The following is a 27,978-nucleotide window of genomic DNA, read 5'->3' as shown; positions in this document are numbered from 1 at the left end:
CAGGTTTATTTTATTTTATTTACAGATGTGTAGCTCAAAGTCCAGTGTCACTTTGGGACACTGCTGATAAAAAGAATTTTCACAAAGTAGACCTTTAAACAGTTTTGTCAATTGCTGGAAGCATCTCAGCAAAATATTTCTCTGTGACTTTAAAGAAGACAGTTACCGACCTGATCCCCAAACAAGTTGGAGAAATAGCTTCCATGGCCTTGCTGTGAAGGTGAGACAGGACCCATTGAGCTAATACTGAGATCAGGATCAATACACACTTAGTGTGTGACATAGTGAAAGGAAACTTTTTCTCCCTTTGAACTTCTCTAAATAGTCATTTTGCCTCCCCTTGGGGATCACTGCTCAGCTCAATGGCCTTTCAGGACCTCCTGGATCAAGTTGGAGGCCTGGGGAGATTCCAGATCCTTCAGATGGCTTTCCTTTGTATCTCCAGCCTCATAGTGTACCCTCATATTCTATTGGAGAACTTCACTGCAGCTGTCCCTGGTCATCGCTGCTGGGTTCACATCCTTGACAATGACACTGACTCTGCTAATGGCACTGGGACCCTCAGCCAAGACACCCTCCTGAGAATCTCCATCCCACTGGACTCAAACCTGAGGCCAGAGAAGTGTCGTCGCTTCCTTCTCCCCCAGTGGCAGCTCCTTCACCTGAACGGGACCTTCCCCAACATGAGTGATCTGGACACAGAACCCTGTGTGGACGGCTGGGTGTATGACCAAAGCTCCTTCTCCTCCACTGTCGTGACTGAGGTAAGAGGCCCCATTTACATCTTATGAGTGCATGGTCTGGGTGTTTAAGGGTAACAGAGTAATGAACAAGCTTCTAGAATTTTTAGTCACTATTAGGTGCTCATTCTTCATTCTTTCAGCAAATATTAATTACTTCTTTACTGAATGCCAGACACCTATATATTTCATGAGTCTAATGAACTCAAAAATAGATTGTGACCTTGCTATTATATGGCTTTTATTATTTAAAAGACCAAAGGTTAAGCAAGTAATTTATGCGATGTGTTTAAAAGGTCAGTAATGCTCAGCCTGGCTTGAAAATTAGAAATATCAGGGATATTGATCAAAACTTCCAAGCGCTGTACCCCAGAGCAACCATATGAGAAGATCTGTAGTGAAATTCTGGCATCAGTAAATTTTTAAATCTCCTCAAATGATTGCACTCTGTGGCCATGTTTGAGGATCACTTATTATGGAATTAAAAAAAGCATAAATATAGCCAACAGGTTTAAGCTGATACCTGAATGATAAAAGTCAACTAAAGTAAAAAAGGAAGCTGGAGAGGAAAAAAGGGCTGAAACAAAGAAACGTGTAAATCATTTAAACTGTTTCAATCAGGTTTCCACTGAGGGGTTATAAGTTGTGGAGCTCTCCTTTGTTGGTTTCCTTCTCTTCCAGTGGGACCTGGTATGTGAATCTCAGTCGCTAAAATCAATGGCCAAATTCTTATTCATGGCTGGAATGCTGGTGGGAAGCATCATATATGGCCATTTATCAGACAGGTGAGTGTCTCTGGATCACAGCTCTCTTTACTCATGTATTTTCATGAACTCATAAATCATTCTACCATTAAGCAACACTTATGATTATTGTAGCTTTGTAGTATAGTCTGAAGTCAGGGAGCCTGATTCCTCCAGCTCCATTTTTCGTTCTCAAGATTGTCTTGGCTATTCGGCTATTTTGTGTTTCCATACAAATTGTGAAATTTTTTATTCTAGTTCTGTGAAAAATGCCAGTGGTAGTTTGATAGGGATTGCATTGAATCTGTAGATTGCTTTGGGTAGTAGAGTCATTTTCACAATGTTGATTTTTCCAATCCAAGAACATGGTATATCTCTCCATTTATTTGTATCATCTTTAATTTCTTTCATCAGTGTCTTATAATTTTCGGCATACAGGTCTTCTGTCTCCTTAGGTAGGTTTATTCCTAGATATTTTATTCTTTTCGTTGCAATGGTAAATGGGAGTGTTTTCTCAATTTCAGTTTCAGATTTTTCATCATTAGTGTATAGGAATGCCAGAGATTTCTGTGCATTAATTTTGTATCCTGCTACTTTACCAAATTCATCGATTAGCTCTAGCAGTTTTCTGGTAGCATCTTTAGGATTCTCTATGTATAGTATCATATCAGTATGATACTGGCACAAAAACAGAAATATAGATAAATGGAACAGGATAGAAAGCCCAGAGATAAACCAACGCACCTATGGTCACCTTATCTTTGATAAAGGAGACAAGAATATACAGTGGAGAAAAGACAGCCTCTTCAATAAGTCGTGCTGGGAAAACTGGAATTTTACATACTGTAAAAGTATGAAATTAGAACACTCCCTAACACCATATACAAAAATAAACTCAAAATGGATTAAAGCCCTAAATGTAAGGCCAGACACTATCAAACTCTTGGAGGAAAACACAGGCAGGACACTCTATGACATAAATCACAGCAAGATGCTTTTTGACCCACCTCCTAGAGAAATGGAAATAAAAACAAAAATAAACAAATGGGACCTAATGAAACTTAAAAGCTTTTGTACAGCAAAGGAAATCATAAACAAGACGAAAAGGCAACCCTCAGAATGGGAGAAAATATTTGCAAATGAAGCAACTGACAAAGGATTAATCTCCAAATTTTACAAGCAGCTCATGCAGCTCAATAACAAAAAAACAAAAAACCCAATCCAAACATGGGCAGAAGACCTAAATAGACATTTCTCCAAAGAAGATATACAGATTGCCAACAAATGCATGAGAGAATGCTCAACATCATTAATCATTAGAGAAATGCAAATCAAAACTACAATGAGATATCACCTCACACTGGTCAGAATGGCCATCATCAAAAAATCTAGAAACAATAAATGCTGGAGAGGGTGTGGAGAAAAGGGAACCCTCTTGCACTGTTAGTGGGAATGTAAATTGATACCCCCACTATGGAGAACAGTATGGAGGTTCCTTAAAAAACTAAAAATAGAACTACCATACGACCCAGCAATCCCACTACTGGGTATATACCCTGAGAAAACCATAATTCAAAAAGAGTCATGTACCAAAATGTTCATTGCAGCTCCATTTACAATAGCCAGGACAAGGAAGCAACCTAAGTGTCCATCGACAGATGAATGGGTAAAGAAGATGTGGCACATATAAACAATGTAATATTACTCAGGCATAAAAAGAAACGAAATTGAGTTATTTGTAGTGAGGTGGATGGACCTAGAGTCTGTCATACAGAGTGAGTTAAGTCAGAAAGAGAAAAACAAATACCGTATGCTAACACATATATATGGAATCTAAGAAAAAAAAAAGTCATGAAGAACCTAGGGGTAAGACGGGAATAAAGACACAGACTTACTGGAGAATGGACTTGAGGATACGGGGAGGGGGAAGGGTAAGCTGGGACAAAGTGAGAGGGTGACATGGACATATATACACTACCAAACGTAAAATAGATAGCTGGTGGGAAGCAGCACATGGCACAGGGAGATCAGCTCCGTGCTTTGTGACCACCTAGAGGGGTGGGGTAGGGAGGGTGGGAGGGAGGGAGATGCAAGAGGGAAGATATACGGGAACATATGTATAGGTATAACTGATTCACTTTGTTATAAAGCAGAAACTAACACACCATTGTAAAGCAATTGTACTCCAATAAAAATGTTAAAAAAAAAAAAAGAAACACTTATGGCAAATTACACTGCCCTGGGGCTTCCTTGCTCCCCAGGGATCTAGAAACACAAACAAATGGAGAATATCAGTCCATGTGGTGAGGGCTATTTTATCAGCTGTGAGCACTGTGTATGGGATACAGAAACAACATCTCCATCAGACATGGGAGCATTTTAGGATGAGGTTTAGAACAGAGGTGCCACAACATATGGCTTATAAAGACAAGAAAGAGGTACCTATGGGAACAGAGAGGAAGATGTTTCACATCATGAGATTCAACCTGCTCAATGATACAATATGGAAAACAGTGTTGCATGCCTTAGCCAGGGGGCCGTGTTCAGTCCCTCTTAGCTGAATGCTTGTGGATTTTCAGAGCATGGTCATCATGTCCCTGTTTCTCAAGTGTGATGGGTAGACATTCCTAAGAAACCTGTGTTATACATAGCAAAGTGTCTTGGTGGTGTATTCCAAGGACCTTGATTTTTATTTTTGCTGAAACATTACTTTAAAGGTAAATTTTTCAACCATGTAGGAAATTAATCTAATGACAACTTCTGTCACCTTTTGTGGTATTAGAAATTGGAATACCCTGGGCCTGACCATACCACTTCTGAATTAGAAAGCCAACCTTTGCCACCACCCAAGCCTGTCTCCTCTAAAGGGTGTGGGGAATTAAGGTGCCCCTTACCACTACTAGCATAATGCCATCTGTTATCTCAGGTGAAAACTGTGAATTCTGAATTTATGGCCTTATAAAAGGTACCTTATAAAAGTTTTCAGAGTCAGAATGTTCATTTCTAACAGTTCTATAACACAGAACTACTCATCTTGCAGAAATAAAAATAAAACAATATATCTATGCTGATTGATTTTTGAAAAAGCTTCCAAGACCATTCAATGCGTAAAATATGGCCCATTTAACAAATGGTGCTGTGACAATTGGATATCCACATGCAAAAGAATGTGAATAAACCTAAAACCATAATAAATAATAACACAACATGGATTAGCAACTTAAATATAAGATCTAAAACTATAAAACTCAGGAAAAAACAGGTGTAAATCTACATGACTTTGGGTTTGGCAATGTATTCTTAGATATAATACCAAAAGCCTGAGTAACAAAAGAAAATATATATAGATAGGACTTCATCAAAATTAAAAACTTTTGCACATCAAAGGATATTATCAAGAAAGTGAAAAGATAACCTATCTGATGGGAGAAAATATTTGTAAATCATATATAAAGAATAGATAGGCAAATAGACCAATGGAATAGGGTTTAATATCTAGACTATACAAAGAACTCCAACTCAACAACAAAAAGACAAAATACTCAATTTTTAAATGGGCAAAGGACTTGAATATACATTTATTTTATGAAGTTATACAAATAGTGCATAAGTACATAAAAAGATGCTCAACATGATGTCATTTAAAAAATGCAAGTCAAAAACCACAATAAAATGCCACTTCACACCTACTAGGATGGCTATAATTCAAAAAAAAAAAGGAAAATAACATGTATTCACAAAGATATAGAGAAATTAGAATCTTGTACACTACTGATGGGGAGGTAAAATGGTGCCACCACTATGACAAATACTTTGGGAGTTCTTCAAAAAGCTAAATTTAGGGAAACCACATGACCCAGCATTCCATCGCTAGGTATAAAACAGAAGGAATTGAAAACAGGAACTCAAACAGATAGCTTATACAACAATGTCATTGCAGCATTATTCACAATAGCCAGAAAATGAAAACAACCCAAGTATCCATCAACAGATGGATAAAATGTGATATGTACATACAATGGAAATTGTTCAGCCATAAAGGAAATAAAGTTCTGAATCATACTAAAACCATGAAAACATGTAAAGTAAAATAAGAAAAGACAAGACAAATATTTATGATTCCACTTATATAAAATATGTAGAATAGGAAAATTCATAGAGAATAATGTAGAATATAGATACCAGAAGATGGGGAGAAAGAGGAATGGAGAGTTATTGCTTAATGGGTACAAAGTTTCTGTTGAGGATTTTGAAAAATTTTGGCAGTAGCTAGTGACGATGGTTGCACAACATTGTAAATGTAATTAATACCAGTGAGTGATCTATACAGTCAAAAGTGGTTAAAATAGCAAATCATATTTTATATATTATACTGAAATTAAAAAGAAACTTAATCAAGAGCATGAGAAGACAAACCACAGACTTGGAAAAAATACTTGCAAAAGACACCTGAAAAAGAATCGTTATCCAAAATATACAAAGAACGCTTAACAAAAGGAAAATGAACACTCCAATTTAAAAATGGTCAGAAAACTTGAAAGGCACCCCACCAAAGAAATTATACAGATAGTAAATAAGCATATGCAAAGATGCTCCACAACATATGTCATTAGGGAAATGCAAACTAAAACAATGATATACTACTGCACACCTATTAGAATGGCAAAAAGCAAAACACTGACAACACCAAATGCTGACAAAGATGAGGAGCAACAGGAACTCTCTCTCATTCGTTGCTGATGGGAATGCAAAATGTTACAGCCACGTTTGAAGACATTTTGTCAGTTTCTTACAAAATTAAGCACACTCTTGGCAAATAATCTAACAATTAAGTTCCTTGGTACTTTCTCAAAGGACTTGAAAAGTTATGTCCACACAAAAACCTACCTGTGGATGTTCATAGCAGCTTTATTCATAATTGCCAAAACTTGGAAGTAACCAACATGTCCTTTAGTAGATGAACGCATAAATAAATTGTGTTACATCAAACCATAGAATCTTACTCAATGCTAAAAGTAAATGAGATATCAAGCCATGAAAAGACATGGAGGAACCTTAGATATGTATCACAAAGTGAAAAAAGCTAATCTGAAAAGGCTACATATTGTGTGATTCCAACTATATAACATTCTGGAAAAGTCAAAACTATGGAAACAGTAAAAGGATAAGTAGTTGGTAGGGGGGGAAATAAATGAATAAGCAGTGTACAGAGGTATTTTAGGGCAGTGAAACTACTCTTTATGATACTGTAATGGTGGGCACATGTCATTATACATTTGTCAAAACCCATAAAATGTACAACACCAAGAGTGTATCCTAATGTAAACTATGAACATTGGGGGATAATGACGTATAATTGTAGGTTCATCAATCGTATCAAATGGATCTTTGATATTTAAAATCCTTGTTGGTTAGTTCCAAAATTTGTCTCATCTCAGGAGAAGATTTGAAAGATTTCCATTCTCTTGGGAATGAGTTCCGTTCTCTTGGTTCTTCACATATCAAGATATTTTGAATTATATCTTGAATATTACAAATATTAAGTTGTGAAGATTCTATTTTCCATTATTATTCATCAGTAACACTGATTCCTTCATTTTAGCAAGTAATTTTCATGCCTGAAATTAAACTAAAAACTGTTTCTTATGCAGCAGCAGATGACCTCAGTTTAGATCTTTGTCCTTAGTTGAACTTATTCTGCAGGTGTATGTTTCAGGGGCCATCTGGGGGATGTGTGGTAGACACAATTGTGGGATCCCCTCTTTACCACTTTCCCGTGCTGGAGCTCCCACTTTTTTCATTGTTCCCAGTTTCCCACCATCTGTGCCCTGATTCTCCAGATTGCAGGATGGCAGGTTTTTTTCATGCACCTCATTCACTTTACTGTGAGGACTGCACCTTATTCCAGGCTAAGAGCCATGGAAACAGGATGTTTTTTATATTGCTCTCCCTCTGCTCTTATCTGAGAGAGTATACACTCCCCATTACAGTCTATCTGCTTTTGTTCACTCTCACCTATGTTCCAGTAGCTCCTTTTTGTGTATGTACCTGCATGATATTTCTTTTCTGAGGGAATGGAGGGCAAATAGTAGGGTTTAAGGCCTTTATTCCTGGAACCAGAAATGTATGCATCAGAGGCTTTTAAGAGGAGTATTATAATAGAATATTTTAAACCTAATTCTTGAATCTCCATTGATAATTAACTGAGAGAGCCAGAATCATGTTAGGGAAGACATTTTAAAAGTCTGTCAAAATAGGCCTTAGGAAAGATGGTGGGAATTTGAATTAGGAAGATGTCCACAGAAATGGTAACAAATAGCTGGATTTGGGTCATAATTTGAGGACAATGCAGTAGAACTTCCTGATGCTTTCAGATTTTTAAGGAGTGGCAGAGGGTCAAGGAAGATATCTATGTGTCCAGGCTGAGGAAATGGATGAATGCTGATACCATTTAGTGAGATGAAGGAGGATAGAGAATGAGGCACATATAGAGGTGAAAGTCAAGACTGCTGTTTTGGGGGAGGTGGCCAAGATAATTGGAGTAGGAAGACCCTGAGCTCACTTCCTCCCTTGGGCACACCAAAATTACAACTATTTACATAGCAACTATTGATAAGAAAGACCAGAATCTAGCAGGAAAAAAATCTTTTACAACTAAAGATATAAAGAAGGAACCAACCACAAAAAGACAGGGAGGAAGGGCAGAGATTCAGTATAGTCAATACCTATACCCCCAGGTGGGTGACCCACAAACAGGGAGGATAATTACAATTGCTGAGGTTCCCCCCAAGAAGCCAGGAGCCCAAACGTTACATTGATCTCCCCAGCCTTGGGGTCCTGCATCAGGAAGATGAGCCCCCAGAAGGTTTGGCTCTGAAGGCAAGCAGAGCTTAATTTCAGGGGAGCCAGAGGGTTGTGGGAAATAGAGACTCCACTATTAAAGGGCTCACACAAAATCTCACATGCTCTGCGATGCAGTGCAGAAAGAGAAATTTGAAAGGAGCCTGGGTCAGACCCACTTGCTGATCTTGGGGAGCCTCCCAGAGACGCAGGTAGTAACTGGAACTCACCCTGGGGACATAGACACTGACATCAGCCATTTGGGGAGCTCATTCTACAATGTGGACACTGCTGCTGGCTAGTGCCATTTTGGAATCCTCCCTCTCCCAGAACCTGGCCCTGCTCACCAGCTTGTCAACACCAGTACTGAGGTGCCTCAGGCCAAGCAACTAGCCATTTAGGGACACAGCACCACCCACCAGCAAGAGAGCAGCCTTAAGATCCCCTGTGGCCACAGCCACCCCAGCACACATCCATTTCCACCAGAAGACCCAGGACCCAGCAACACACACCAGTGTGCCATCACTAGCCACAGGACACCCAGGGCCCTGCAACCAGAGAATCTGGAACCCATCAGATGGCCAGCTTCACCCACCAGATGGCCAGCACTAGCCCTGGGCCAGCCACACACATGGCAGTGGACAGGCATCAACTCCAGGACCCATTGGGCCCCAGCCCTGCCCACCAGCAGGCAAACTCCAGCCCCAGGACCATGGCAGCTCCACTGCTCACCATGTCAGGACCTAGCCCATTCACCAGCAGGCTAACACCAGCTCCAAGACACCTTGGACCCCTCAGCCAGCTGCCCCAGGATCCAGCCCCCTCACCAACAGGCCAGAAACAGCTTTAGAATAACCCAGACCTCACAGCCAGGTATGTCAGGAACTGACCCAAACGACGAGCAAGTCAACACTAGATCTGGAACACTGGTCAAAAAAGCAGCCACCCCAGAACACACCCACCAGAGGGTCAGCACTAGCCCTGGCACAATGCAGGACTCTGCATCAGCCTCCTTACAACCGAGCCCAGCCAGCCAGCAGCCAGCAGCCAGCAGCCTCTGCACGAGGCAGGGCCTGGCAGCCAACTGGACTGGGGACCAGCAACTCCTATGAGGCTGCGCACAGTAGGCATCCACAACAACAGAAGGACCCATGCAGCCCACATAGGGGGCACCTCTAGAGCATATAGCTCTGGTGACCAAAGGGAGTTGCACCACTGGCATGGATAGGACAACTCCTACAAAAGGCCACTTCTTCAGGTCAGGAAATATAACCAACCTACCAAATACATAGAAATAAAAACAGCAAATTATAAATAGAGCTAGCACATATATATGGAATCTAAAAAAATAAAAGTTCTGAAGAACCTAGGGACAGGACAGGAATAAAGATGCAGACAAAAAGAATGGACTTCAGCACATGGGGAGGGAGAAGGGTAAGCTGGGATGAAGTGAGAGAGTGGCATGGACATATATACACTACCAAACGTAAAATAGACAGCTAGTGGGAAGCAGCCGCATAGCACAGGGAGATCAGCTCAGTGCTTTGTGACCACCTAGAGGGGTGGGATAGGGAGGGTGGGAGGGAGATGCAAGAGGGAGGAGATATGGGGATATATGTATACATATAGCTGATTCACTTTGTTATACAGCAGAAACTAACACACAATTGTAAAGCAATTATACTCCAATAAAGATGTTTAAGAAACCCCAGCAAATTAGGCAAAATGAGGAAACAGAGGAACGACATTCCAAATGAAGGAACAAGATAGACCCCAGAAGAACTAAGTGAAGTGGAGATAACCAATTTACCCAATAAAGAATTCAAAGTAATGATCATAATCATGATCAAAGAAATCGAGAGAAGATTGGATGAACAGAATGAAAAGTAAGAAGCTTTTAACAAAGAGTTAGAAAATATAAAGAAGAACCAAACAGAGATGAAGAATTCAATAACTGAAATGAAAAATACACTAGAAGGAATCAGTAGAGTAAGTGATAAAGAGGAAAAATTCAGCAAACTGGAAGACAGAGTAGTAGAAATCACTAAAGCTGAACAAAAGAAAAAGAAAAAACAATAAAAAGAAATAAGTACAGTTTAAGAGACTTCTGAGACAACATCAAGTGGGCTAACATTCACATTATAAGGATCTCAAAAGAGGAAGAGAGAGAGAAAGGGGCAGAGAACATATGTGAAGACATAATAGCTGAAAACTTTCCTAACCTGGGAAAGAAAACAGACAGCCTGGTCCAGGAAGTACAAAGAGTACAAAACTCAAAAAATAAGAAACAAGAAAATTGTGAAAGGAAAAATCTCATTGGTTAAGGCATATATACAGTAAAGGTAGTAAATGAACCAGGTATAAAGGTTAAAAGAAAATTAGTTAAATCATCTCTATGTGCAATAAGTATTTAAAGGATTCCAAAAACAAAAAGAGGGCTTCCCTGGTGGCGCAGTGGTTGAGAGTCCACCTGCCAATGCAGGCGACACGGGTTTGTGCCCCGCTCTGGGAAGATCCCACATGCTGCAGAGCAGCTAGGCCCGTGAGCCATGGCCGCTGAGCCTGCACATCCGGAGCCTGTGCTCCACAACGGGAGAGGCCACAACAGTGGGAGGCCCGCGTATCGCAAAAAAAAAAAAAAAAAAAAAGATGTAAAATATGACATCAAAAACCATAATTGTTGGGGGAGGGGAGTAATAATGCAGGGTTGTTAAAATGCATTTAAGTTAAGAGATCAGCAGCTTAAAATAATCACACATATAGAGAGACTGATATATATATATACCTCATGGTAACCAGAAACCAAAAACCTATAATAGATGCACTCCCCACCTCCCCAAAAAAGAGAAATGAATCCAAAGATAACAATAAAGATAGTAAAATCTATCACAGGTAAAATCAAATCACGAGGGAAGAGAACAAAAGAGAAGAAAGGAACAAAAAAGAACTATAAAAACAATTAACAAAATGACAATTAGTACATACCTAACCATAAGTATTAAAAATGTAAATAGACTAAATGCTCCAATTGAAAGACGTAGTGTTGCTGAATGGATACACACACCTAAAAACAGACCCCTATATATGCTGCCTACAAGAGACTTACTTCATATCTAGAGATACACACAGGCTGAAAATGAGGGAATGGAGAAAGTTATTCCATACAAATGGAAATCAAAAGAAAGCCAGAATAGCAATACTTATATTAGACAAAAGAGACTTTAAAACAAAGACTGTAACAAGAGGCAAAGAGGGCCATTGCATAATGATCAAGGGCTCAATTCAGGAAGAAGATATAAAAATTATATATATATATATATATATATATATATATATATATATATACATACATACAAAAATATATATGTATGTGTGTGTGTGTGTATATATATATATATAAAACATAGGAGCACCTAAATACATAAAGGAAATATTTACAGACATAAAGGGAGAAATCAACATGGCACAATAATACTAGGGGACTTCAACACCTCAATTACACCAACGGAGACATCTTCCAGACAGAAAATCAATAAGGGCTTTAAATGACATATTAAATCAGATGGAGTTAATAGATATATATAGAATATCCCATCAAAAAGCAGCAGAATACACATTCTTTTCAAGTACTCATGGAACATTCCCCAGGATAAGTCATATGATAGGGCACAAAACAAGTCTCAGTAAATTTAAGAAAATTGAAATCATATCAAACATCTTTTCTGACCACAATGCTGTGAGACTAGAAATCCAATACAAGAAAAAAACTGCAAAAACCACAAGAATGTGGAGGTTAAACAAATGCTACTAAATAACCAATGGTTCACTAAATAAATCAAAGAAGAAATTTAAAAATACCTAGAGACAAATGAAAATGAAAACACAACGATCTGAAATCTATGGGATACAACAAAAACAGTGCTAAGAGGGAGTTTTATACAAGCTTACCTCAGAAAACAAGAAAAATCTCAAATAAACAACCTAAACTTACACCTAAAGGAATGAGAAAAAGAAGAACAAACAAAACCCAAAGTTAATAGAAAGAAAAAAATCATAAATATCAGAGCAGAAATCAATAATACATTAGAAGTATCACAAACCATGATCAAGTGGGACTTAACCCAGGGATGCAAGAATGGTTCAATATCTGTAAGTCAATCAATGTGATACACCACATTAACAAACTGAAGAATAAAAATCATATGATCATCTCAATAGATGCAGAAAAACCTTGACAAATTCAACATCCATTTATGATAAAAAAAGAAACCTCTCAACAAAGAGGGAATATACCTCAACACAATAAAGGCCATATGTGACAAGCCCATAGCTAAGTAGCATCATACTCAATGGTGAAAAATTGAAAGTATTTCTAGTAATATCAGGATGAAGACAAGGATGCCCACTCTCACCAATTTTATTCACTTTTATTTACATAGATTTGGAAGTTCTAGTCACAACAACCAGTTGAAAAAAGAAATAAAAGTAATCCAGGGCTTCCCTGGTGGCACAGTGGTTGGGAGTCCGCCTGCCGATGCAGGGGCCGCGGGTTCGTGCCCCGGTCTGGGAGGATCCCACATGCCACGGAGCGGCTGGGCCCATGAGCCGTGGCCGCTGAGCCTGCGCGTCCAGAGCCTGTGCTCCACAACAGGAGGGGCTGCAGCAGTGAGAGGCCCGCGTACCGCAAAAAAAAAAAAAAAAAAAGTAATCCAAATTGGAAACAAAGAAGTAAAACTGTCACTGTTTGTAAATGCCAAGATACTATACACAGAAAATCCTAAAGATGCTACCAAAAAACTACTAGAACTCATCAATGAAATTGGCAAAAGTTACAGGATATAAAATTAATACAGTAAGTTGAAAACTTTCAAAGATGAGAATGTGCCCAGAGTAAGGGCGAAGAGAGAGAAGAGGAAGAAAAAGTAACTGAAGAACCAAAGAGGTTCATGATGCAGGAAATGGCAAGGGGATTTTCTTTCTTTGAGGAGGCACTGTTAGTTTTTGAGACACAGGACCAAAATGTAGAACAGTACATGAAGTTTGCAGCAGCCATTCAGAATGGAATCCAGTGCTACAGTGTCATCTATGATGAGAAAAAAAAAAAAAGGATCTACTACCAAGACATCACTGGATTGTTTTTTCAAGAGGGTAGAGAGAATTGAATCTAGCAAGGAACCAGAAGCTGTGCCATCAATGACACCCATGAGTGCAATTGCAGCTTGCACTCAGTCTCCTATTGCTGACGATCTTTCAGCTCTACCATCTCCCACCTCCCATCCCTCCTCCAGTCAGTAACTCTTCTTGCCTGTTCACTTGATGCCAGGTCCTGTATGCCAGCTGCTGTACTGTACTACTGTACTTTTCAAGGTACTGTACTATAAGATTAAAAACGTTTTCTTTATTTTTGTGTTTGTTTTTTATGCATTATTTGTTTGAAAAGTATTATAAACCTATTACAGTACAGTACTGTACAGCTGATTGTGTTAGTTGGGTACCTAAGCTAACTTTGTTGGACTTACGAACAAATTGGACTTATGAATGTGCTCTCAGAATGGAACTCGTTCATATGTAGGGAACTTACCATATACAGAAATCTGTTGCATTTCTATACACTAACCAAGAAGCTATCAGAAAGAAAAATTAAGAAAACAATCCCATTTACAATTGCAACAAAAAGAATAAAATTCCTAAGGATAAGTCCAACTGAGGGAGTAAAATGCCTGTACTTGGAAAATTATAAGGCACTGATAAAAGAAACTGAAGACAACAAAACAAATGGAAAGATAAACCGTCCTCAAGGATTGGAAGAATAAATATTGTTAAAATGACCATACTGCCCAAGGCAATCTCCAAATTCAATGCACTCCCTTATCAAAATACCAACGGTATTTCTCATAGAACTAGTAAAAATAATTCTAAAATTTGTATGGAAACATGAAAGACCCCAAACAGCCAAAACAATCCTGAGATAAAAGAACAAAGCTGGAGTATCATGCTCTCTGGTTTCAAACTATACTACAAAGCTACAGTAATCAAAACGGTATGATACTGGCTCAAAAACAGACACATAGATCAATGGAACACAAGAGAAAACCCAGAAATAAACCCACATTTATATGGGCAATTAGTCTCATCAAAGGAGGCAAGAATATACAATGGAAAAAGACAGCCTCTTCAATAAATGGCATTGAGAAAACTGGACAGCTACACACAAAAGAATCAAACTAGACCACTCTCTCACACCAAGCACAAAATAAACTTAAAATGAATTGAAGACTTATATGTAAGGCCTGAAACCATAAAAATTCTAGAAGAAAACATAAGCAGCACACTCTTTGACATGGGTCTTAGTAATTTTGAGGGGCGGGGTGTATGTCTCCTCAGGCAAGGGAAGCAAAAGTAAAAATAAATAAATGGGACTACATCAAACTAAAAAGCTTCTGCACAGGGAAGGAATCTATCAACAAAATGAAAGGCTACTACTTAATGGGAGAAGATACATACAATAAGGGGATAATATCCAAAATATACTGGAATTCATAGAACTCAACATCAAAAAAGCAAACAACCTAATTAAAAAGAGGGCAGAGGATCTGAATAAACATTTTTCCAAGGAAGACATACAGATGGGCAACAGACACATGAAAGGATGCTCAGCATCAGTAATCATCAGAGAAATGCAAATCAAAACCACAATGAGAAACCGCCTCACATCTGTCAGAATGGCTATTATCAAAAAGACAATAAATTGGTGAGGATGTGGAGACAAGGGAACGCTTATGTACTGCTGGTGGGAATGTAAATTGGTGCAGCCACTATGGAAAACAGTATGGAGATTCCTCAAAAATTAAAAATAGAACTACCGTATGACCCACAAATTCCACTCCTGGGTATTTATCTGAAGAAAACAAAAGGAATAATTCAAAAAAATATACGCACCCCTAAGTTCATTGCAGCATTATTTACAATAGCCAAGATATAGAAGCAACCTAAGTGCCCATCAATAGATTAATGGATAAAGAAGATATATTATATATATATGAAACATATAAAACATATGAAAGAATGAAATCTTGCCATTTTCAACAACATGGATGGACCTAGTGGGTATTATGCTAAGTGAAATAATTCAGACAGAGAAAGACAAATACTGATTTCACTTAAATGTGGAATCTAAAAAAGAAAACAGTGAACAAACATAACAAAACAGAAGCAGTTATAGATACAGAGAACAAACAAACAGGTAGTTACCAGAGGGGACAGGTGTGTGGGGAAAGAAATAGGTGAGGGAGATTAAGAGGTATAAACTTCCAGGTGCAAAATAAATGAGTCAAGGGTATGAAATGTACAGTGTGGGGAATAGAGTCAATAACAATGTAATATCTTTGTATGGTGACAGACGATTTATCGTGGTGATCATTTTGAAATGTATAGAAATATGGAATTACTATGTTGTGTAACAGGAACTAACACAGTGTTGTAGGTCAATTATACTCCAAAAACAAACTCATAGAAAAAGAGATCAGTTTTGTGGTTACCAGAGTCGGGCATGAGGGGAGGGGCAACTGGATGAAGGCAGTCAAAAGGTAGAAATTTCCAGTTATAAGATAATAAGTACTAGTGATGTAATGTATAACATGATAAATATAATTAACACTGTGTGTTATATATGAAAGCTGTTAGTACGGTAAATCCTAAGAGTTCTCATCACAAGGAAAAATTTTTTCTATTTCTTTAATTTTGTGTCTATATGAGGTGATGAATGTTCACTAAACACTGTGATAATCATTTCATGATGTATGTAAGACAAATCATTATGCTGTACACCTTAAACTTGTCCAGTGCTGTATGTCAATTATATCTCAATAAAACTGGGGAAAAAAAGAAAAACAGAAAAAATTTTAAAATAAAATAAAAATAACAAAACATCCCCTAAATTTCAAAGTGTGTCTTCTTTTTGTTCATTTCTACAACAGGTTGTTACTATTACTATATCTAACCTGTTTCCATTTCTCAGGTTTGGGAGGAGGTTAATGCTCAGATGGTGTTTGCTCCAGCTCGCCATTACTGACACCTGTGCAGCCTTTGCTCCCACCTTCCTCATTTACTGCTCCCTACGCTTCTTGGCTGGGTTTTCTACCATGAGCATCCTGACAAATATTTCTGTGCTTAGTAAGTCAATACTTCGGGTCTTTGACATTTTCCAAGCCTTAACTTTGACTTTGAAATTCTAACTTTGTTTGAAGTCAAAATCCTGTTTGTGTTTTCTTTCAGTTGTAGAATGGACAGTGCCCCAATTCCAAGTCATGGGAATGACCATGTCAATCTGTGCTGCTTGCATGGGACAGATCGCCCTAGGAGGACTAGCTTTTGCCATTCGAGACTGGCACACCCTTCAGCTGGTGTTTTCTGTACCATTATTTGTCTTCTTTCTTTCCTCAAGGTATAAGCTTTCTTACATCCTTTGTCTTAGAGGATCCTAGATGCAAGGTACCTGAAATTAGGATGCAAGAATTCTGGGTGGTCTTAGTCAACTCTTGAGCACATGCTCTACTGATCTGTGCCCTATGTACACTTAAAGAAGCAGAACGGGTAGGGTTGCCAGATAATACCAAGGGCATTCAGTTAAACTTGAATTTTAGATAAAACAACAAACTTTTTGTATAGTACACCAAATATTGTATGGAGCATAGTTACACTAAAAATTATTCATTGTTTATATGAAATTTCTACTTACCTAAGAATTCTGTATTTTCATTTACTAATCAGATAAAATACAGTGTCTCATTAAAGTAAAACTTCAAATAAACAGCAAATACTTTTTAGTGTATGTCCAAAATATTGCATGGGACAGTCATACTCAAGAATTACCCATATTCACTGCTCACCTGAATTCAGATTTAACTAAACACAGTGGATTTTCTTGTTGTTTGGGGTTTTATTTATTTATTTATTTATTTATTTAATTTATGGCTGCCTTGGGTCTTCGTTGCTGCGCGCGGGCTCTCTCCAGTTGTGGCGAGTGGGGGCTACCCCTCGCTGCGGTGCGCGAGCCTCTCATCACAGTGGCCCCTGTTGTTGCAGAGCACGGGCTCCAAGGAGCACGGGCTTCAGTAGTTGTGGCACACAGGCTCAGCAGCTGTGGCTCGTGGGCTCTAGAGCGCAGGCTCAGTAGCTGTGGCGCATGGGCTTAGTTGCTCCGTGGCATGTGAGATACTCCCGGACCAGGGCTCGAACCTGTGTCCCCTGCATTGGCAGGCGGATTCCCAACCACTGCGCCACCAGGGAAGCCCAAACACAGTGTTTTATTTGCTAAAACTGATAATATCCCCCTGAATAATGGGGGGAGGGCACTATGACTCCAACTCTATATTCCTGGCAGTCAGTGAAGGTGTACTGCATGGAGAGGTCATCGTCACAGCTTCCTAGTTATGGTACAAAAGAACCTAAGTTTATATTTCCTGGTATAACAAAACAAGAGATAGGTATTAGATGGGAGGGGAGAGGCATTTCAGGAAAAAGCCTCTGTGAAAAAAAAATGGGCAAATGAAAGCTGATGGCACCTCTGTCCTCTTCTTTGATCAGGTGGCTGGCAGAGTCTGCTCGGTGGCTGATTATCACCAACAAACCCGAGGAGGGCTTAAAGGAACTTAGAAAAGCTGCTCACAAGAATGGAAGGAAGAATGCTGGAGACGCTCTAACCATGGAGGTGAACAGGAGAGGGAGTTGGTTATGGAATATAGGAAACACATGACCTAACATATACACTAGTCGGCGTCCATAAAGTGAATAAAGGGTGGGAACACTGGTGTGGTTTGGGATCTTCTTACCTCATTGTCCTGGTCTTCAATAGCTGTCAACATGGTTTGAATGAACATTAGGATGCTGGTGCCGAAAGGACTGGATGGAGATATTTTACTCGACAGAGGCAGATAACGCAAATATGTGGAAGCTAGAAAAATGGTACAGTATTTATGATTGTAAAGGTTGTTATTGTTCTCACTTTGTGTTAGAGAAAGTAACCGAAACTAATCCACTTCTTTCCAATTAACACTTCAGTGTGTTTTCTTTCAGGATAGTAAGGCAAGTTGAAGGGCAGCTTAGTGACCATGCAGAATAGAGCATAAGGAGGCTTATTTGTCAAGTCAATCATATATGCTTCCATTCATGGTATATTTACTGAAAGGGCATTCTGTTCTATACAGGAAATATGGTAATGACCACAACAGTCCAAATCCCTGTTTCGTGGCGTTTACATTCTACTTATTACAAGTTCCAAGAACATGACTGAGTGGAAATGCTTCAGAGAGATCTTTCTCTTTTTTTATTTTCCTCCCCAGGTATGGAAGGCAGACGCTGCTGTATGTCATAAAGTAGACCATTCACCATGTCATGAATGTATAAATTATTTATTGAAAAATTATAATGTAGTAGGCGTGGTGCTTGGTCATGAATAGCTGTATGAGTCAGAATTCCATTTTTCACAGAGTTTTAATATTAAAAAGAGAAATTTTAACATATATTTTAAAATAACTTTTATTGTGGTCAAAATGCATAGAATGAAATCTAAAAATTTTAACTGTACAATACAGTATTGTTAACTATAAGTACAATGAGCTCTAGGGCTTTTTCATCTTGCATGACTAAAACTCTGTACCCATTAAACAACAATTTCTCAATTCCCTTGTCCCCAGTCCCTGGTGACCACCATTCTACTTCCTGTTCTATTATTTTAATATTTTAGATACCTCATATAAGTGGGATCCTGCAGTATTTGTCCTTCTATGAGAACTATTTATCCTTTTGTGACTGACTTACTTCACTTAGCAAAATTTTCTAGATTCACCTATGATATAGCATATGGCAGGCTTCCCCCATCTTTATGGTTGAATAATATCCTATGGTATGAATATACTACATTTTCTTTATCCATTCATCCGTTAATGGGCATTTAGGTTGTTTCCATATGTGAATCGTGTGGCAATGAATATGAGTATGAAAATATCTCCTCAATATCCTGTGTACAATTCTCTTGGCTATATAACCATAATTGATATTGCCAGATCATATGGTATTTCTGCTGTTAACTTTTTTGTTTGCAACGATAAGAGAATGAAAAGAATGCTAGTAGAGACAAGGAGAAACCATCTGCCCTCATTTAACAGGAAAAAGAGAGTGCTAGGAGCTAGACAGCCAAAGAGAAGCGATAAAACATTTCTGCAAATAAGTTCAGTTACACGTGTGATAGATTTTTTAAAAAACACTTTACTGAGGTATGATTAACATACAAAGAGCTGTACGTATTTAATGCACACAACTTGACGTATTTGCAGATGAGTATACATCTAAATATCATCACCACAGTTTATGCAATAAACATATCCATCACCTCCTAAAACGCTCTCTGCCCTTTATTCATTATTTTTTTGTGATAACACTCAACATAAGATCTACCCTCACAGCAACTTTTAAGTATACGGTACAGTATTATAACCCTGGACACTAGACTGTAAAGTAGATCCCTAGGATTGATTTATCTCGCACAACTGAAACTTTGTACTCTATGACAAATATTTCCCCATTTCTCACATCCCCCAGCACCTGGCAAACACCATTCTACTCTCTGCTTCTTCGAGTTTGACTCTTTCAGATTCCTCGTATAAGTGGTATCATGTAATATTTGTTCTTTTGCACATGGATTATTTTACTTAGCATAATGACCTCTAGGTTCATTATGCTGTGGAAAAGGGTGGAATTTCCTTCTTTTTATTGCTGAATAATATGCCATTTTACATATATATGTGTATACACACACACATATATATATATTTTCTGTTCATCCATGGATGGACATTTAGGTTGTTTCCATATCTTAGCTATTGTGAATAATGATCCAGTGGACATGTGGGTGCAGATATCTCTTCAAGATCTTGATTTTAATTCCTTTGGATATATACCCAGAAGAGGGATTACAGGATAATATACTAGTTCTATTTTTAATTTTTTGAGGAAACTCCATACTGTCTTCATAGTGGCTACACCATTTCACATTCCTAACAGCAGTGTACAAGGGTACCCTTTTCTCCACATCTTCACCAACACTAATTACTTTTTTTTATAATTGCCATCCTAACTGGTGTGAAGTGATAACTCGTAATTTTGATTTGCCTTTCCCTAACAACTAGTGGTGTTAAGCACTTTTTCATGTACCTCTTGGCCACTTGTACGCTGTCTTTGAAGAAATGTGTATTTAGTTCATATGCCAATTTTTTAATTAAGTTATTTGGCTTTTTTACTATTGAGTTGTACGAGTTTCCTATGTATTTTGGATATTAACCCTCGATAAGACATTTGGCTTGCAAATATTTTCTCCCATTCTGTAGGTGCTTTTTCATTTCGTCAGTTATTTCCTAGCTGTGTAGAAGCTTTTCAGTTTGATGTATTTAGTACGATTTGTCTATTTCTGCTCATGGCCTGTGCTTTTGGTGTCACATCCAAAAAATTATTGCTAAGACCAATATCAACAAATTTTTCTCCTATGTTTTCTTTAGGAATTTTACAGTTTAGATCTTACATTTTAGTCTGTAATCCATTTGTGTTGATTTTGTCTATAGTGTAAGTTTCCAGTTTCATTCCTTTGCATGTGGATATCCAGTTTTCCTAGCACCATTTATTGACAATATCCTGTCCCCATTGTGAATTCTTGGCACAACTGTCAGAAATCAATTGTCTGTATATGCATGAGTTCATTGCTGGGCTCTCTATTCTGTTCCGTTGGTCTATATGTCTGTTTTTGTGCCAGTATCATACTCTTGGTTACTGTGGCTTCGTAATATATTTTGAAATCAGAATATGTGATGCTTCCAGCTTTGTTTCTGTTCAAAAATGCTTTGACTGTGGGGACCGTCTGTGTTTCCATATGAATTTTAGGATTGTTTTTTCTATTTCTGTAAAGAATGCCATTGGGATTTTGACAGGGATTTATTGAATCTGCATATTGCTTTGTGTTGTATGGACATCTTAACAGTATTAATTTATTTGTTTAATCCACGAACATGGTGTCTCTCAATTTTCTAGTATCTGCCTTAATTTCTTTCTTCAGGGATTATAGTTTTCAGTATACAAGTCTTTCACCTCCTTGGTTAAGTTTATCCCTAAATACTTTATTATTTTGATGCTACTGCAAACAGGATTGTTTTCTTAATTTTATTTTTAGAGAGTTTGTGGCTGGTGTATAGAAATATAACTGATTTTATATGTTAATTTTGTAGCCTGTAACTTTACTGAATTCATTTATTAGTTCTAACAATTTTTTGGATATGTATTAGGGTTTTCTACAAATTAGATCATGTTGCCTTCAAACAGACAATTTTACTTCTTCCTTTCTGATTTGAATGCCTTTTATTATTTTTTTTCTTACCTAATTGCTCTGGCCAGGACTTCCAGTCTTACATTGAAGTGTGATCCTTGTCCTGTTCCAGATCTTAAGGGAAAAGCTTTCAGTTTTTCACCATAGAGTATGATGTTAGCTGTGGGCTTTACATACATGGCCTTTCATGTAAGTTCCTTCAATACCTAAGTTGTTGAGAATTTTTACCATAGAAGTGCATTGAATTTTGTCAAATGTGTTTTCTGCATTTATTGAGGTAATCACATGATATTTAGCCTTCATTCTGTTAATTTGGTGTATCGCATTGACTTGCTTATATTGAGCCATCCTTGCATCCCAGGAATAAAGCCCACTGGGTAATGGTGCACGATCCTTTCAATATGCTGTTGAATTTGGTTTGCTAATACCTTGATGATTTTTTCAACTATGTTCTTCAGGAATATTGGCCTGCATTTTTCTTTTCTTTTCTTTTCTTATGGTATCTTTGTCTCACTTTGGTATCAGGATCATATTGGTCTGACAAAATGAGTTTAGAACTGCCCCTGTCTTCTATTTTTTTGGAAGAGTTTGAGAGGATTGGTATTAATTAATATCTAATTAATTAATCTTCAAATGTTTGGTAGAATTCACCTGAAAAGCCCTATGGTGTTAGGCTTTTGTTTCTGGAATTTTTTAAATTATTGCCACATACTCTTTATTAGTTATTGGCCTATTGAGGCTTTCTGTTTCTTCTTGATTCAATCTTTGTGGGTTATATGTCATATCTTTGTGTTGCAGTGATCCTTTTATCATTATAATTTACCTTCTTTGTCTCTTGTGACAGTATTTGATTAAAGTCTATTTTATGTATACAAGTTGACTATCCCTGCTCTGTTTTGGTTATCATTTGCATGGAATGTCTTTTTTTAATCTGTTCACTTTATGTCTACTGTGTTTTTAAATCTAAAGTGACTGTCTTACAGATAGCATAAAATTGGATCTTTTTTTAAAAAATTCATTCAGCCACCCTATATCTTTTGATGGATGAGCTTAATCCATTTACATTTAAAGTAATTATTGATAGGTAAGTACTTACAATTGATAAATTGTTTTCTCTCTGTTTTATTGTTCTTTTTTCCTCTCTTCTATTGCTATCTTCCCTGGTGATTTGATTTTTTATAGTGATATACAATACTTTGATTCTTTTCTGTTTTTATTTTGTATATCTACTGTAGGTTTTCTCTTTGTTGTTTCCATGAGACTTGCATAAAACTTCTTATAGCTATAACAGTCTATTTTAAGCTGATAACAACTTAAATTCTATTATGAGCAAAAACTATACTTTTACTTTCCCTAAACACGTTTGATGTTATTAATGCCAGAATTCACTTCTCTCAAATCATGTATCTATTAATAATTTTTGTGGTTCTAGTTATTCTTAACAGTTTTGTCTTTTAATTTTTATACTAGTGTTAAAGAAATTTACATGCCACCATTACGGTATTAGATTATTCTGTATTTGTCTTATATTTACTTTAACCATAGAGATTTTTACTTTCATATGCTTTCGTGTTGCTGTTTAGTATCTTTTTCGTTTCAACTTCCTTCAGCCCTTCCTGTAAGGCACGTCTATTAGTGACAAATTCCCTCAGTTTTTCTCTGGGAAAGTTTTTATCTTCCTCATCTTTAAAGGACATTTTTGCTGGGTACTCCATTCTTGGTTGGCAGGTTTTTCTCTCAGTACTTTGAATATATTATTCCACTCTTTCCTTTCCTACAGAATTTCTGCTGAGAAATCCACTGATGGTCTTATAGGAGTTTTGTTAAGTGTGGTGAGTCACTTTTCTCTTGCTGCTTTCAAAATTCTCTCTTTATATTTCACTTTTGAGTATTTAGTTATAATATGTTTCCATGTAGACCTCTTTAGGGTCTACCTACTGGGAGTCCTTTGTGCTTCATGAATCTGAATATCCACCACTCTCCCCAGAGAAGGGAAGTTTTCATCCATTATTTCTTTAAATGAGTTTTCTGGTCCTTTCTCTCTCTCTTCTTATGTGACTCCTATAATGTGTATATTGATTTTTTTATATTGTTCCATAAGTTCCTTAGGCTGTCTTCACTCTTTTCCATTCTGTTTTCTTTCTGTTCCTCTGACTATGTAATTTCAAATGGCCTGTCTTTGAGTTCATAGGTCCTTTATTTTGTTTGATCAAATATGCTGTTGAAGCTCTTAATTGAATTTTTTAGTTCATTTATTATATGCTTCAGCTCCAGAATTTCTGTTTGGTACTCTTTTATGGTTTCTGTCTCTTTGTTGAACTCCTTATATTCTTTATGTTGTTTTCCTTGTTTCATTTTGTTGTCTTTCTGGGTTCTCTTGCAGCTCACTAGCTTCTTTATGATTATTGTCAAATATTTGTAGGCAGTCTGTAGATCTACACTTCTTAAGAACTGGTTACTAGTGCTTTATTTTGTTCTTTTGGTGATGTCATGTTTTCCTGATTCTTTGTGATCCTTGCAGCCTTGTATTGGTGTTTGTGCATATGAAAAAGCAGTTATTTCTTCCAGTCTTTACAGTCTGGCTTTGGCAGGGAAGCTCTTCACCAGTCCCTGGAAATTCTGGGCAGGCCACTTGGCAGAGACTACAGGTGGGCCAGTTAGCAGGGTTCAATAGTGGTCCTACTGCCTCGGTCCACATATGGCTGTGCCTTCAGCCAGGGTCTGCAGGTGGGAGGGTCCACTGCTAGTGTCCATGGAGAGGCAGAACTTGTTCTGGGGTCTGTGGCCAGGCCTGGTGCCATTGTCTGTGGACAGGCTAGATGCCAGAGTCCACAGGTGCTGTTGTTGGTAAGCAAGTTTCATTTCAGGGTCCCTGGATGGGCCTGCTGCTGGTCATGGGCCAAAGGCAGGTCTGGTGATGGGATCCACAGGCAGACATGTTGTTGGGGTCCTGAGAAGGGTGGCATGGTGCCTGGGGTTATTACACAGAGGCAGTGGCCCTGAGAGGCCCTGAGATGATAAAGAGCCATTGGCATAGTCCTTTTTTTTTTTTTTGTAAATATTTATTTAGTTATTTATTTTTGGCTGTGTTGGGTCTTCATTTCTGTGGGAGGGCTTTCTCTAGTTGCGGCAAGCGGGGGCCACTCTTCATCGTGGTGCACGGGCCTCTCACTATCGCGGCCTGTCTTGTTGCAGAGCACAGGCTCCAGAGGCGCAGGCTCAGTAGTTGTGGCTCACGGGCCTAGTTGCTCCACGGCATGTGAGATCTTCCCAGATCAGGGCTCGAACCCATGTCCCCTGCATTGGCAGGTGGATTCTCAACCACTGTGCCACCAGGGAAGCCCCAGCATAGTCCTTTTTTTAAAGAAATTTTGAAATTTAGGTGGAGCTCTATGGCACTCTGAGACTGTATCAATATATACCTGACTTATAGCAAATTATTTTGGGCCAACTAACATCTTGGAAGTATCTTTAGTTCCAAGCCCGCACCTAGTATTTTGTCTACCAGGTTGGCCCAATCCAAAGAATTAAAGCTTAAATCTTACAGGAAAGTTATTTGCCAGGTAAATAACAAAAAATAAGTGTTACGAGCTGGAAGAAAGAAAGGAACAATGCATTATCAGGGTAAATGGCAAATGACAATCACCTCAGTGCCAAGAAGAAGAAAGACAACATTGTACAAGAGGAACAAATGAAATTTGGTTTAGGAACTGGATCCTATGCATGAATGAGTACCCAAAATTGCCTTAATTTCATTTTTTAAATTTTGTAAAGATTATTCAGAAATTTGTGGTCTTAGTCATGTTTAACCTCCATCTGACAGATTGCCAAACACGTTCACTCCAGACAATCCTTCTTACTTAAAGCTGTTCCCCTTCATATCAATAACAATCCATTGATTAATCCAGTTTTGGCTGTCTTGGAGTCCAGTAAATGATAAACGTTTCCTCTGCCTAAATCACACCCAACTGAGGGATAGTTAATGTGCTCAGAAAGATGACAACAAAAACTTATGTTTTTCACTACAGTGAAAACTGAAATAGAGGAAGTGTCTAAATTTCAAGCAACAATAAGTTTGCTAACACTTCAACCCACAACTGAACTTATTCACAAGTGCCAGGTTTTTCCACAGATGCAGAGCCTGCATTGCTAAATATAAGGTGTGACCCAGGCAGCAAATCTGAATGAATTTTCATTCTAAAGGCATTCTGGGTCACTGAAGCATATCCATTGCATTCTCCTAATTTACCAGTCAAATACCTCAGTCCTCCAAGGGGCAGTGAGGGTAGGTATAAAGTGGTCTGTAGTATTACTCTTTCAAAGTCTTTCTTCTTGGAAACATGAAGATTATGAAGAAAGTGCCCCTACCCTAAGCCACCAGTGTTTCTCAGGCAACTTCTTTTTGGTCAATTCTTATTTCAGTCATCCTTTGGCAGATTCATTTTTCCATCTTTTCTTTCTTTATCTTTTAATAAATTGTCCTCCTCCCCTGCTCATTTCATTCTACTGGTTCTGGTATTTCAATGCAATTGTGGTCTTATCTACCTTCCTTCCTGTTCTAAACTCTGTACATTCCAAATTCTGATACTCTCCTCTCACCTCTGCTCTGTCCAATTTCCTCCTCCTATTCCTGTGTGACATCTACAGTCTTTTTCAGTCTTCTTTTCTATTGTCCTAATTGTTTCAGACCCAGTAGAAACACAAGAACTCATGCTCCACAGTAGCCCAGCCTGAAATACACTTCAGGCTGTATAAGAAATACATTTTCTTAAAGGATCCCAAGGTGCACTGTCCAGTCAAACCATTAAAAAGTATTCAGTTGAAACTCGATTCTCACAAACTCAATGATGGCACACTTATGTGATGGTAAGTGACATGGCAACTATGAGAGACCAACACAAATTCCTCCCCTGAATCCTCCGCAGGTTTCTCTTACATACAACTTCAGAGTTTTCCCAACTATTCTACATTAAGAGACGTTTCTTTCTAAATATCATAAATTGTAATTTTGAAGAAATAAATGTCCATTTTCTCCATTTCTGATCTCATTGACAAACATCTTCTCAAAGCTCTCCCGATCCATGTTTTATACCTATATTGGTTCTTGAATTTCAAGTCTTTCAGCTTCTAAATGCATTCCACCTTCAGCCAGTTTCTTCCACCCTCCCTGTCGTCCCTCTTTCTTTTTGTCTTCCTCTTTCCCTTCCAAATTTATTTCAGGACTACTTGATGACAGATCCTGTGACAGTCGCAGAGGGGAAAAGTCTACAGTTTCTATCTTCATAAAGATCACACTCAACAAGTAAAATGGGCTTGATAAAGTCTCTTTGAATTAAAGCAAGGGTGGAATGTGACTGTCAAGGAGGAATATATAATCTGAACGCAGATATGTGGGCAATGAATGCATCTTGGAAGTAGTTATATCTGAAATGGGTCTTACAGGTTAAGGTAGAACTATCCAGGTTTAAACCAGGCAGAGAGATGATTAAATTTGCAGTTGAGAGCAGTCCAAATGACTTACAGAGGGGTCAAACCAGGGTGTGCTGGTAAATGTTTAACACTTAACATTGCAAGAGGAAAAGAAGCATAGATCTCAGATTTGTGGCAATTATCAATTTCCGTGGTGTGACTATTACCACCACAGTGAGTTTCGTGCCACCACCAAGATGGCAACTGCTTTACAAACTATCTAAAAATTTAACAAAGGGCTTTTGTGAATTTTTACACACTGATTCCAGAACGCCACTGGGCAAGGGTTCAGACGAGGGCTGTTTCATGCTTTTTACCCCAGGATAGTGTTATGAGTGGTACAAAGCATTTTTTAAGCAAGAAAATGAAGTGAAGATCAGAGAGAAAAGTACCTTTTAAAAAGTGAAGATACAGCAGGCTCCCATTTGAATACGGGCCTCTTTTCCCCTGAATAAGGATTTTACCAGGTAGGAGGAACTCCTTGAGCTCCTGTAAGTGATCTGGCATCGCCCCCCAAATACATCTGCTAACACTATTCACGTCTCTGCTTGCTCACCAAAAATGAACGGCCAGTGTAAAATAACCACACCATATCCCAAACTTTAACTTTGATATTGGATGTAATTTAAGGCTAGTCTTGCAGGCATTGCATCCCTCATCTGGCCCAAGTTTAAAGTATTATTTGAGCACATTCTTACATTATCATCCATGACCATGGCCTGTGGTCATGGGATTCTGGTGTTAGATGCAATCCTGACTCCTCTCTTCTAAAAGTGTTAAGTCCAATATTTCACTATTTGGGCTTGTTCTTTAAATG

The 27,978-nt window shown here is 38.1% G+C and overlaps 1 protein-coding gene across 1 annotated transcript in view; it reads left to right on the top strand.

Annotated features, from left to right (window-relative positions):
• Positions 1-351: 351 nt before the first annotated feature.
• Positions 352-27,978, top strand: part of LOC111183837 (organic anion transporter 7) — a 32,951-nt gene continuing 5,324 nt past the window's right edge. Inside the window, exons 1-5 of the mRNA XM_022591699.2 lie at positions 352-764; positions 1,422-1,525; positions 16,341-16,495; positions 16,598-16,766; positions 17,909-18,032. Of these exons, the coding sequence (XP_022447407.2) occupies positions 363-764; positions 1,422-1,525; positions 16,341-16,495; positions 16,598-16,766; positions 17,909-18,032 (954 nt within the window). The 5' untranslated portion in view covers positions 352-362. The remainder of the gene's footprint in view (positions 765-1,421; positions 1,526-16,340; positions 16,496-16,597; positions 16,767-17,908; positions 18,033-27,978) is intronic.

This window comes from Delphinapterus leucas, chromosome 7, assembly GCF_059928025.1.
Source record: "Delphinapterus leucas isolate spDelLeu-1000000601 "Yukka" chromosome 7, BTC_Dleu_Yukka2, whole genome shotgun sequence".
In the NCBI taxonomy this organism is placed as follows: Eukaryota; Metazoa; Chordata; class Mammalia; order Artiodactyla; family Monodontidae; genus Delphinapterus; species Delphinapterus leucas.
Note: the sequence above shows the minus strand (reverse complement) of the source record. Positions and strands in the feature narration are given on the sequence as shown.